Genomic DNA, 13260 nt, shown 5'->3' on the forward strand with positions numbered 1-13260 from the left:
TTTCCACTCGTGCTCGTGAAGGCGCTTCACCGATGTCCACGCAGTTTTACTGCCCGGAAGGGCCTCGCCGCAAGGCCCTCAACCGGGAAAAGACAACGAAACTGAGGCCCGGAAGACATAGAGCGAGGCAGGCTTGCCCAAGGCCGAGCGGCGAGGGATCGCGCCCCTCCGGCAGGGGGTGGGGTGCCAAGCCCCGGACACTGCTCCCAGGAGGCCCAGGCCTGCGGTGGAGGCCGGGCAGAGGCGTGGAGCCCAGGCCGCGCAGGCGCAAGCGCCGAGCCCGCCAGCCCGAGAGCCAGGAGCTGCGAGCCAGCGGGAGCCGGGGGGCGGGGCCCGGTCGGGGGCGGGGCCTGCGCGGCGGGGTGACGACACGGAGGGCGGGGCCGGCGCGCGCCTAGGCGGGACCCCGGGCGGAGCCGCGGGGAGGGAGGGGAGTGGAGATGGCGGCGGCGGTGGCGGCTGAGGGGGGAGGGGGCGGGGAGCCCCGGGGAGTTGACGGGTCGGGTCCGGGGGTCCCGGGCAAGGTGGAGATGGTGAAGGGCCAGCCGTTTGACGTGGGACCGCGCTACACAGAGTTGCAGTACATCGGGGAGGGGGCGTACGGCATGGTCAGGTACGGGCCGGGGGAGGGGGCTCCGGAGGTGTCCTGAGAGAGGGGAAGGGGCTCCCGGGGTGTTTAAGGAGGGGAGGGGTCTGCGGGGATTTTCTTGGGGAAGGGAGGGGAGCCCAGGGTACGATCTGAGGAAGGGGAGGGGTCTCTGGGGATGTTCTTAGGGAGGGGAGGGGCCTCTGGCGATGTTCTGAAGGAGGGGACGTTCCGAGGTTGAGGAGGGGGCTCCGAGGATGTTCTAAGGGAGGAGGGGGTGTCCAGGGGTGTGAGGAAGGAGGAAAAGGGAAAAGAGGGAGCGATCAGAGGAAGAGAACGGGGCTCCGGAGATGTGCTGAGGGAGGGGGCCCTAGGAAGGGGAGGGGGCCTGGGCAGGTTCCTGGGGGGGAGGGGCATCTGGGTGGGGAGGTGTGAGCTCCCCTCAGACTTGGGGTGTGGGGCTGGGCTGGTGCATGGCTATGCCCCTGTCTCTGCTGCGCCCCTCTAGACATCCCCCTCTGCGGGACAGGCCTCTCCTGGAGACCCAGATCCCCGCTCGTTCCTTATGTATACTTTCTTCAACCACCACCCCTGTGGCCCTTTGGTACCCTCCTTCTGGGCCCCATCTCCTTTCCTCCTAGGATGCCTGGCTTGAGGACTTCCTGACGTATTTTCTCTTTATTTCCTATTTTCTCCTTACCCTCCTCATCCCTCTTTTAGACTTCTGGGTAATAGGAATAGAAAGAGACATACTAGGGGTCCTAACAGCTGGAGTTTAGGTTGAGAGGTGGGGAGGAGGAGGGTCAGTGGTCTCTTCTTCCTGGAGTGAAGTCAGAGCTTGGGTTGGCTGGTCCCCAGCCCACTCCCTGGAGGCTTCAGGCACTAGTGGCAGGAAGGAGCCAGCATTGTTTACTGCCTGGTCAGAGTTCTCCCTTGACCCCCCCCCCCCCCCATCCTCCCTCCACCTCCTCCTCCCCTCCCTCTTCCCATCCCCTACCCCAAGGCCTGGGTGGAGCTCAGTGGCCTAGGCTCTGCAGATGTTCCCTTAATCTCTAGGCTATCCTGCTCCCCCCAAACCAACCCCCCCCCCAATTCTGTCTGCATTTTTTCTCCTTCCCCCTGGGCACAGCTCTCCTCCAGCTGTGATCCAGGATAGATCCTTTGCCCTCTGCCCCAACAGCTCTGCCTTTGACCATGTGCGGAAGGCCCGGGTAGCCATCAAAAAGATCAGCCCGTTTGAGCACCAGACATATTGCCAGCGCACCCTACGAGAGATTCAGATCCTGCTTCGTTGCCATCATGAAAATGTCATTGGCATCCGTGACATCCTTCGAGCACCCACACTGGAGGCCATGAGGGATGTGTATCCTTAACCCCTTTATTCAACTCTGACCCCAGATCAGGCTCTGTAGGGGCTTTTTTTTTCCTTCTCTGTCTTGTGTTCCTTTCTCGACTCCATGCCCCAGTAGAAGAGAGAATGTGGTATAGGGAGAAGCGAAGGGGTTTATGAATTAGTTTTGTTCATATGTTTCAGTCATGTCCAAATCTTCATGACCCCTTTTGGGATTTTCTTGGCAGAGATACTGGAGTGGTTTACCATTTCCTTCTCTAGCTCATTTTTCAGATGAGGAACTGAGGCAAACAGAGTCAAGTGACTTGTCCAGGGTCACACAGCTAGTAAATATCGGGGGCCATATTTGAACTCAGGAAGAGGAGTCTTGGGTCTTCAGACCTAGCACTGTATCTACTGTGCCACTTAGCTACCCCTATAAATTAGTAGATCCTGATTTTAATCCCATCTTGTGCTTCACTTTCTTCTTATAAAATGAGATATTGAACTAGATGATCTCTGAAGTTCCTCCCAGCTCTTAATATTTAGAGATTCTGAGACCTTGGCCAGGTCTCTGCCCATAGTCAGGGTTTAATTAAAATTTTGTAGATAGTGAGTCTCTGCAACAGAGCCTGTGAAGCCCCACATAAATCTTCTATATATCGCCTGTTTTCCTGCCAACCCCTCCTTTTTCTCCTGTCAAACAGATGGGGGCTTATAGCCATCTTCTCTTGAACTTTCCCCCTCAAAGCCCCACCCAGGTACCTCCCCAACAGGAAGATCCTTGGACCTTGTCCAGATTTTGGACTGTATTATCATGCCCTTTTTCCTCTCTGCTGTCTTTTTCAGTTTTCCTCCCTTTATTTTCTTCCAAATGCCCTTTCCTCTTCTCAACTTCAAGTGAAACCCTGTCAGTCCCTTTCCTCCCACCATTCCCCATGTGTATGGATTTATACTGTAAAAAGAACTGTTTGATGGGGTCCGGGCCATTCAAAAATAAAATGGCAGAAAAAGACTAGATGAAGGGGCCCTTTGGTTGGCCTGATGGGGTTACTGACAATAGCATCAGTCTGTTATTCTCCTTAACTCTACTTCCTATCGGTTCCCCCACTTCCTGGTTGGAGTGGGGGGGAACTCCTCCATGTCTCCCTCAGCTACATTGTTCAGGACCTGATGGAAACAGACTTGTATAAGCTGCTCAAGAGCCAGCAGCTGAGTAACGACCATGTCTGCTACTTCCTGTACCAAATCCTTCGGGGCCTCAAATATATCCACTCAGCCAATGTGCTCCATCGGGACCTCAAACCCTCCAACCTGCTCATTAACACCACTTGTGACCTCAAGGTGAGAAGGCAGAGATGGCAGACCATCACGTCTCTTCCTTCTCCCACCTCACCCCACTTTGCCCTGTATGTACGTCCAATCTCTGTGTCAAGAAGTACAGCCTCCAAGCTGCTTATCACTGTCTGTGGTGGTAAGGTCTTTCCTCTCTCCCCCAGTGGCTCTTCCTCTCTGACTCTTACCTGACAGGGCATTTTTTTTCATCATTATCTTCTACAAATTAAATACCTATTATGTTTAAGATCTTTTTGCTAGCAGAGGATGAAAAGAAAGAGGTATAAGACGTGGTCTTCAATAGCCTTAATCTGTGAGAGGATAAGACACATGAAATGCATGCCTAATAGAACACTGGTGAATAGAGCTCCTATGGAAAAAAGCTTTTATTCTTCTCTTCCAACCAATCCTTACTGCACGTAGCAGTTGTATGTAGCAATGAAAATAGTTTTTAATTTCCTTTGTTGCAGATTTTTCCCAGCCTCCTTTACTCCTGATGTAGTTCATGTCCCGACCAGCATTCATAAGTTCTGTTGGCATATTTCAATGGCAGAAATATTCTTTGGTCATATTAGTTGGGGAAACATTGGCCATTTCAGATAGTAAATGCTCTTAAAGTTGTTAGAGATAAGTTCAGTTTAGTCATAAAAGGAGGCAATGTGTTCCTTGAAAAGTTAACATTTGGGTCAAAGAAAGAATTATAATAGGGAGAATACACAAAAGAATGGAGGAAGACTACGAAAAGCATGTTCAGGGAATAGTAAATAGAGCACTTTGTCTAGAGTTGGAAGTTTGTATTGGGGAACTGATAAATAAGCGGAGTTGGGGCCAGATAATGGCATTGAATGTGCATCTAATAAATTTATACTTTCTATACAAGTAATGGGATACCACTGACTGAAAATGAAGTGGTTTTTGTTTTTTTCCCTAAGATCTGTGACTTTGGCCTGGCCCGAATTGCTGACCCTGAGCATGATCATACAGGCTTCCTGACAGAGTATGTGGCTACCCGCTGGTACAGAGCACCAGAGATCATGCTCAATTCCAAGGTGAGGAGGTGAAGCCATCCCCAGACCTTCCAGAAAGTTTCTTCAACTGCCAAGTGAGGGTACTGTAGGAAAGGTGTGAGAAGCCATAGAAAAGTGAAAACATTGAGACTGTTAAGGGGTCATTGGTGAAGGTGCCAAACTTTCATCCAGAACGTTATGAAGAGGAGGAGACAAGATTGGTTATTTTTCACATCTCCTGATCTCAAGTTACACTTATGGGTGTTTACATGGTGGAGACAGGAGAGAGGAATTGACCAACTGTGTCAGCAAGTACCCATTCAGCTAACCCAAAGGGGTAATGACAAGGGCACCAAAGCTCATTTGAGAGCCCCTTTGCCTTCAGTTGGCCCTCTTGGGACAGAAGGGTTGGAAGGAGGGAATAGTGGTGTAGGGATAAGAGCTCACCAGAGAAGCTGCCTATTTGAGATAGCCCCATGGCTACCTATTATCTCTCCCCATATCAGGGCTATACTAAATCCATCGATATCTGGTCTGTGGGCTGTATCCTCGCAGAAATGCTCTCCAATCGACCCATCTTCCCTGGGAAGCACTACCTGGACCAGCTGAACCACATTCTAGGTGAACAGGCGGTGGAGGGGTGGGGTGAGTGTTTGGTAGGGGCCTTGTGGGCTAAAGGCTAGAATGGGGGGTGGGAGGGGCGGGCATTTATAAAGTGGGTTGCCTAAGGAAGTGCATCATAAGACTTAGACACCATTTAGTCCAACTTCCTTTTTTTTTAAACAGGTAAGGAGCCGAAATTCCAAGGAGGTAACATGACTTCTACAAGGTCACACAGCTAGTAAATGGCAGAGTCATGCTTCAGACCCAGGTCTTAAGAATCCAAATTCAGTGCTCTTCTATTATACAATGCTGTCTTCCCTAGAGTGAGTTTAGTACTGTTTGCCAGAGCAAGGGTGTTCTGGTTTTCAGCTTCTAGACTATTCAAGTTCTCTATTAGTAAGGATGAAGTCCTTCTGAGCTAGTTTCCCTGGGAAGATGAATATCAACAGTGATCCCTTGTCTCCTTGATTTCCTTCCCATGTCATATTATGAACTTTCCTTTTTTCCCAGGTATTTTGGGTTCTCCATCCCAGGATGATCTGAACTGTATCATCAACATGAAGGCTAGGAACTACCTGCAGTCCCTTCCATCCAAGCCTAAGGTGCCCTGGGTCAAGCTGTTTCCCAAAGCAGACCCCAAAGGTGAGGGGGAGGGAAAGAAATGGGATAGATAAATAGAAATGGGAAAGTTTGGCTATGAAGAGGATCCAGAGGAAAGAAGACATGAGGCTGGGGGCAATATAGGATTAGAATTTCAGTCCACATAGGGGACCAGAGTGGAGGTGGGGGTATTTCCATATCCAATTCCACTAGCTAAAGGAAACCAGCTTTGGTGGTGGATCTCTCCCTTTCCAATAAAGTTTGTGCCCCCAGTTCCATCATCTAAATTTAAAAGGGTCTTTAAATATGGAGGGGGGGGGAAGAAAAGTATCTAGTGTACCTTCCCCTCCTACCCATCCCTCATACCTACCCTGCCTCATGAGGCAAGGATTTGTGGGTCTGTGCCTCTGACCCATAACCTCACCCAGCCCTGGACCTGCTGGACCGGATGTTGACCTTTAACCCCAACAAGCGAATCACAGTGGAGGATGCCCTGGCCCATCCCTACTTGGAGCAGTACTATGATCCAACTGATGAGGTGGGACATGGGGGTGGGATGGTGGGAAAAAGCAGAATTCTTGGATGGACATCTCTGAGGTCTCTAACTTTAATCTTCCCCTGCCCTTTCTTTTCCTAGCCAGTGGCAGAAGAACCCTTTACCTTTGACATGGAGCTGGATGACCTGCCAAAGGAACGACTAAAGGAACTCATCTTCCAAGAGACAGCCCGATTCCAACCCGGAGCCCCAGGAGCCCCCTGAAACAGGGACCCTCTCCTCGTGAGGACCTGGTAAGTGCTTCTGATCCATTTGTGTGTTTATATCCCTGTACGTACCCTGTGTGCAAGCACCTGCCTACAGCCCCTTCACCATAAACATGCTATATGTGAATACATACATACACAAACATGCCTACAAACACCTGAGACACAAAGGCCTACGTGTATGCATACAAATACATTCCTTCCCCCACCCCATGTGTACACAAACCCATACCTACACACTCCTTTAAATAAACACCTATTCCAGTGTACCTTTACATCTCTATCTCTTGTCCTAGGTTTGTTTCCCCCAGCAAGATCTCCTCCCCCCCACCTCCTTCCACTAGGCTTTTCCACCTTAATCACCCCTCCTCTATCTGTTTGGCCTTATGGGATGGAAAAGCAGGGTTTCTTGGAGCTAAGTTTGCTTGGGTCCCCCTATCAACCTTTTCTTGTTACTCAGTCTGCCCCATTAGGGATTAGGGTTCTCCCTTCAGGGTACCTTCAGTCTATGTTCCTTGGCCTCCTAGGAGTTTAGAACTGCAAAGTAGCTTCCAGAAAAAGATTGTCTGGAGAGGCCTTTGCCCCAAAGGGACATCCCTCCAGTAATTCCTTTTCCTCCATTCTGAATAATAGTGGTACAGCCATTTCTTGGCTCCTTCCCAAGAAGGGGGAGATAAATATTTGGGGAGAAAGCTAACATATCCTAAGGCCCCAGCCAACCTTCCCTGACCCGTTATTTAGACCAACTATTCAGCCACCTTTGGCCAATCAGTTCCCTGCTTCTTTCCTATGATCTTTTTATCTCAGGTTCCTTCTCCCTCTTTATAAATCTCTGAATTTGGGTATTGGCCTCTCTTTTTCCATCCAGAGTCTGAATTCCACCTGCCCCTTTTCCTGCTGGACTGTTTGAAACTGGATGCCACTCACACCCTGGGCCCCATTCCAGGCAGGGGATGGATGAGTGTGTGTGGGGGGGTATCTGGGCCCCCCTGTCCTTATATGCTTTATCTCAGAGACAGCCTTTCATCCTCTTTACTTCAGGCAGAAATCATGGCCCCTTCTGCCGCTGGGGGTTCTGGACCAAACCTTTACTTCCCTGGCTGGCTCACCACTGCCCCAGAAGCCTTCACTTCCCTCCCCACTTCAGTCTGGCCTAGGGAGCCCAAGGCTGCTTTGCCCCATTCCTTTCACATGCTCCTTTTCTCAAGGGCTAGTGCTGCTTCTCAGCCTCTTAATCCCTACAAGGCACCTTGCAGAATGTTTGGTGAGCGTGAGTAGGGAGTGAGTTGGAAGGGTTCTGGCTGTCTTCTCTAACCTCTGTGGAACATTCCTGATTCTCAAGGGCTAGTTTTCAGATTGGGGAGAAAGAAAAAGGTCTAGAGGGAGGAACTGGGGTCCTTCCTTCAGACCCTGGGCTGTGCCCCTGAATCTGCCACGTCTAACCCCATTACCCCCTCACCTTTCCTGAAAGGGATGCCCCTGCTGCTTGTGTGTGTGGTGTGTGTGTGAGTGTGTGGGAGGGAAGGGCTGGTCAGTCAACCCTGTGGTATGGTAGGGGAGGCCATACCACTATCTCCCAGCATCTGTATCTAATATATAAATATATAGATGTGTATCTGGATCCCCTGCCTCTGTGTCTCTATTTGCTGCCATCACCTAAGGGCTTCATCGCCTTGTGGACCTTTCTTGGAGTAGACTAGCTAGCCCTAGGTCACCTCTGGAGGGTTGGGGTGGTGAGGAAGTTGAGAGAGCTTAACCAGAAACAGCCTCAGCCCTACCTAACTTCAGAGATCTTTGACCTTAGCCAACCAGATGACTCCCTTCCCCCACCTCCAGCATACCTGAATGAATCCAGATTGGACCTAGGGTGGGGTAGGGAAGGTAGAAGGGTTTGTAAGAGCCAAAGGTACATGTAGGGGGACTTGGCACCCAAACAAGAGTGGGATCATTTTCCCCATTAAGTCCCCACTCTCTTCCCACCCTTTCCATTTCCTGCCTAACTGGAATGGGGGTAATTCAGGGGTTTCCCATATGCTCCCACACCCCATGACTACCTGGAGGGTAATGGGTTCACCCTGGTCCTGAGCACCCTGGGAGGGGGGGAAGTGAGCTCTCAGCACTCCTAGCTGGAAGACCTTTAGATTGGCAAGGAGCGGCAGCAGGGGTGCTAGAGTGGGCTTTCCTGTTCCTGTTCTGCTGTGTCCCTAGGGCTAGAAAGCCGCCTGAGATTGGTGGGGGGGGTGGGGACATGGCCTGGGGCTGTCCAGGTCCCTGGATGTCCCGCCCTGGCTCCTGCCCCACGGGCTGGGCCTCCTGCCAGTGGCAGGCTCAGCCGGTCCTAGGGGCGTGGTGGAGCTGCAGAAGCATAGGCAGAGGTAGCCTGCCGCAGAGGGAACCTTCTGCAGCCAGAAAAGGAGCTGGAGAGGCAGCCAAGTGGAAGCCCAGTCTGCAGGAGCCAGAGACCCTCACACCTCATCCTCTGAGATTGGCCTCTTCCATGAGTTCCTTTCTCTACTATGCCCTCCCTGCTGTGGGGGGCTATGCTGTGCTCTCCCTCTTCTTCCTTCGATGGCCCCGGCTGCTTCATATTCCCTGGAACCCTCCCTTCCGATGCCAACTTGCTGCCCACAGAGGAGGTGAGGACATTGTTTCCAAGGGATAGATAGCAGTGAGTTTGGGATCAAGAGACAAGAATGGAAAGGGAGGCTTGGAGAAAGATGAGAGGTTCTGGGGTGTGTGGAGGAAATGGAATAAAAGATTACATTTTAAAATTTAGCCAGTATGTGGCTACTAGGGATCTTTTTCTGTTGGAAAAACAGTGACACCACTGTAAAGGCTGGATGGGAGGAGAAGACATGATTCTTAAGTGTATGGTAGGGAGAGGACTGGGACAGGGGATACAGGGGATACTGGCTCTGGGGAATAGGACTGGGGAAGAGGCTAGGACTAGGGAGAAGAGATGAGATGGAATTGGAGAAAGAAAAAACAGGTTCTAGGAAACAGAGAAGAAGAAATTAGGAGGATGGAGGAGTAGTATGGAGAAAGGAGAGAAGATCAGGTACTGATTAGAAGGACAGAGAGAACAAAAAGGTGCAGAGAAATGGAATGGGATTAAAAGACAAACTGGAACTGAAGAAGAGAGCCCAGACTTACATCCGATCCCTTAACACAGGTTCTGGGGAATGGCTTGAGAATACCATGAAGGCCTTTGAAAAGTGAGTCTGTCCCTCTCCTTTCATCTCAGATCCCAGTGTTTCCTTCCTTGGCCCTACACCCCACAGGTACTGGGTCAGAAGTGATTTGTACCCTTTCATTCCCACAGCTCCATAGCCCAACGATCAGACCTCTTTGAGCTGGACTGCCAGCTGAGCCGGGATGGCCAGGTTATTGTCTCCCATGATGAGAACCTTTTTCGACAGTCTGGGTTAAACAAGAATATTCAGGATGTGGACTATGAGGTAGAGATTTCCCTAAGTCCTTTCCCACATTTAAGACTCTCCAGTCTTCTCCCAGAATCTCCTTAATGACCCCAGCTTTAACCCCGCCACCCATACACATACTAAGGTCCCTCAAATCTTTGCCCCTTCATTCTCTACCAGCCTGGTTCCCCTATGATTTCAACCCTTTCTCTCCTATGCTTCTCCAGGACCTGCCTCTTTACAGGGAGGAGTTGGAAGTTTACTTTTCCCCAGGTGAGATACAGAGGGGCCTTGGATTGGGGACCAGTTACTATGACCCTTGGCCTTCCTTGGGAGCTGCTATAGGAAAGGGAGGGAGATATAAGCAAGCCCAGCTTCCTTAGTCTGTGTGATGGGAAAGAGGGAGCTTTTATATCCTGCCCTTCTCTACACATATATCTGATTTTCTGTGACTTCAACCTTCCCTTTTACTGTGGCCTTTACTCTTTTCTTTCACATTCCCCTCTCAAATCTTCAATGTTTAGTGACCTCTGAACTCCCCTCTGACCTCCAGTCTCTTCTGTGTACCTCCCTTCTCCTCTCCATTGACTCTAGGCCGATTTGCACGAGGATCAGACCGAAAGATGGTTCGGCTAGAAGATGTTTTCCAGAGGTTCCCCCAAACCCCCATGTCTGTGGAAGTGAAAGGGGAAGATGAGGAACTCATTAACAAAGTAAGGCTGAGGGGCTGAAGGTAGGTGAGGAGGCAGGGGAAGGGAAACTGAGGAGCCAAGAAAGCCCCTCTCACGCCCCCTATCCCCCAGATAGCCACGATGGTCAAGCACTTTGGCAGAAGTGAAATAACCATCTGGGCTTCTGAAAAGAACTCTGTCATGAAGAAATGCCATGCAGCTGTAAGTTGTCCGTTCTGCCCTGAACTCCCTTGTCTGTCCCACTTCCTAATATTCCCTTGCTCTCCCACTATCCCAAACCCCTACCATCTACCATCACTCAGGGAATACCATGTTCTTTACTAGTCCTGAAAGTCAAGACCCTCTTCAGAGGGCTTTCTGTCTCCTTCAAGACACAGCATATGAGATCGATTGGGCTTGTTCTCCAGCTGCTCCTGAGGTTTCATTCCTTTCCTTGGCCTTTAGGTTTTTTAGGTATCCGTGGCATATATGGATCCTCAGAAGCCTCATAGAAAAAGGACTTTTGATGTCTGTGGGGTGGAGAGTTAGGGAAGATTTCTTCAAGTGAGAAGTTGTTGAGCTGGACCTTAAAAAGTTACTTGGAGTCAGAAAAATTTGGGGTTAGAATTCTGACCGCCACTTTCTAGCCAGGTAGTCATAGTAAAGTCATTTCTTTGGTCTTGTTTTCTCATCCATTCCAATGAGTGGGTTGGACTAGAGAATCTTGAAGGTCTGTTACTACTCTACCATTTTATTCTGACAGAGAAGGGCTTCCCAGGTAGAAGAAGCAAAGGAAGTGTTTTCCTTTGAGCTAAGCAGATGAAGTTAGCATGATATCAGAAGGAGAGTCATTGAAGACTCTGGCTTATCTGGATTGGAGGGTTATGTATGTGGGAACAAAGGCTAAACCATTAAATAGGAAATCATGGTGGGCCAGATGATGGAGGGTCTTGAATCCCAGGACAGAGATGACATCATTGGGAATCTGTAGGCCTTTGTAATTTCTGGAGCATTCTGCTCTCCTGCACTCTTGACCCTCAAACTCACTACCTCTTTTGGGGAGTCCCGCTCTCCATTCTCCTTCACGTCAACCTGGGGCTCTACTCTTCCTCTCCTTACCCCCGGCACTGACCCTCCTGGCTCCTCCAGAATCCAGAAATGCCTACCTCTTTCACTGTGATCCGAGTCATTTGGTTGCTGTTGTTGTATTATGGGGGGCTGTTGCCGTTCTTCTCCATCCGTGAGAAATTCCTGCTTTGCTTCCTGCCCACCATCATCAACAGGTAATGGGGCTTTAGGCTGGGCCCTGACCTTGGGAGAGGGACAGGGGCATAGGAAACTAAGGCACCAGGGGTCCCTGGGACATCTCTTTCTCCCTCTGCTTTGAGATCATTGTTAGTCATTAATGAGAAGAGTTACAATCTTGGGATGAGAGGGGCAAAGAGGAAGACATTAAGCAGTATCAAAGTCAGGCCTAACTGGCTGATCTGATTCCCTCTGTTGAACTAGGACCTACTTTCCCTTTTCCTGTCCTACTGTGAATAGGTTGGCAGCAGCCCTATCTAAGAGGTGAGATGGGCAAAAAGGGGTTGGGCATTCCTGGGGCCCCTTGACCTCCCTTGTCTATAATATTGCCTCTTATTTCCCACAGGCTGATCATGAGGAAAAGTCTAATCAGGCATCTTGAAGAAAGAGGGATACAAGTGAGTTTAATCATTACTTGTCAACAAATATTTCAGAATACATCATGTCTACTCAGAGCCCTGTGTTAGTTGCTAAGGGGGAAAGACGAAGCAAAAAATCACTTTCCGTTTCCATTATGCTTTTACAGTTTTCAAAGCATTTTCCTCAGAACACCCCTGTAAGACAGGTAGTGTAAGTATTATTATCCCAGTTTTAGTGGATTAGGAACCTAAGATTTAAGGTCGTCAGAATGACTTGCCCAAAGTCATACATCTAGAAATGTCTGAGCTGGAGTCTCCAACTCAGGTTTTATCACTGCCACTTCCTACACCTAGGAGCTCATCATCACACATGTGAAAAGATTAAAATGTATTTTATGGTGTCTAGTGGTACAGGTAGATAGAAGCACTATAGGAGTTCAGAGGAGGCTTTAGGAGGTAGAAGGCTTTGTGGGGGAGGTCGAAAGGAAGGGGTGGAATTTAGATAAGCAGAGGATTGCATACTTGAGAAGCTAGAAGAACAAAGCACTTTCCTAATTTTATCTACTCTTCAGGTGGTATTTTGGTGCCTTAATGAGGAATCTGATTTTGAAGCGGCCTACAAGCTGGGAGCCACAGGGGTCATGACAGATTACCCTACTGCCCTTCGACATTACCTGGACAACCATCCCCAGGAACCTAAGCGGAGCAACTCAGACGAGTGACTTGGAGAGCTTAACTGGGTCAAGCATCTTTACATTTTTCTTCCTTTTTAAATGCTTGGTTGAAGAGCTATTTTAATGCATCACTGTCACTTCCCAATGATTCTCCAGCCACACAGCAATAAAGATTTCCCTAGGAGTCAAGCAAAAAGTTTATTCCTATCAACTGGTTGGCTCTGTTTGAAAATGTATGCCTCCTTCTGTTCCTTTGGTCTTTTCACATTTCTCTGCTGAGAGGCAAGAAATAGATTTCAGAACTGAGTCCCTGGAAATCACAGCCGGACATCCCCACCTTGACTAGAATTTAAACTTTTCGGTGCCGGTTTCCCTCATTTTGTGACCATCCCACATATTTATCGCTCATCTGCTGATTTCGCTCCGCATCAGCTCAGGCAGGATCTCCCTTAAAACACTTCCCTTCCCCGGCACCATCCTCCCTCCCTATTCCCCAATAAAAGTTTTCTTACTGAGTCAAGCGTCTTTACTGAGGAAGGGGCTGGGGATGCAGGCAGGAGAAAAGGGCGGAGGCTGTCCTGGGCTTCTGGTCTGGCCACATTCCTGACC

At 49.7% G+C, this 13260-nt stretch overlaps 2 protein-coding genes across 2 annotated transcripts; both read left to right on the forward strand.

Moving 5' to 3' along the window:
* The first annotated feature begins 375 nt into the window (after positions 1-375).
* MAPK3 (mitogen-activated protein kinase 3) lies at positions 376-7844 on the forward strand. Its single transcript, XM_072598787.1, has 9 exons — positions 376-613; positions 1767-1949; positions 3071-3260; positions 4184-4300; positions 4765-4879; positions 5372-5503; positions 5890-5999; positions 6099-6250; positions 7092-7844. Exons 1-8 carry the CDS (start codon positions 441-443, stop codon positions 6219-6221), a joined length of 1143 nt encoding a protein of 380 aa, XP_072454888.1. The 5' UTR covers positions 376-440; the 3' UTR covers positions 6222-6250; positions 7092-7844.
* A 592-nt stretch (positions 7845-8436) lies between these two features.
* On the forward strand, positions 8437-13166 carry GDPD3 (glycerophosphodiester phosphodiesterase domain containing 3). Its single transcript, XM_072598781.1, has 10 exons — positions 8437-8859; positions 9396-9438; positions 9546-9681; positions 9870-9915; positions 10237-10355; positions 10446-10535; positions 11463-11596; positions 11823-11882; positions 11965-12016; positions 12550-13166. The coding sequence occupies exons 1-10, from the start codon at positions 8472-8474 to the stop codon at positions 12697-12699; spliced, it is 1218 nt and encodes a 405-aa protein (XP_072454882.1). The 5' UTR covers positions 8437-8471; the 3' UTR covers positions 12700-13166.
* The last annotated feature ends 94 nt before the right edge of the window (positions 13167-13260 follow it).

This window comes from Notamacropus eugenii, chromosome 1 (genome assembly GCF_028372415.1).
Source record: "Notamacropus eugenii isolate mMacEug1 chromosome 1, mMacEug1.pri_v2, whole genome shotgun sequence".
Lineage (NCBI taxonomy): Eukaryota > Metazoa > Chordata > Mammalia > Diprotodontia > Macropodidae > Notamacropus > Notamacropus eugenii.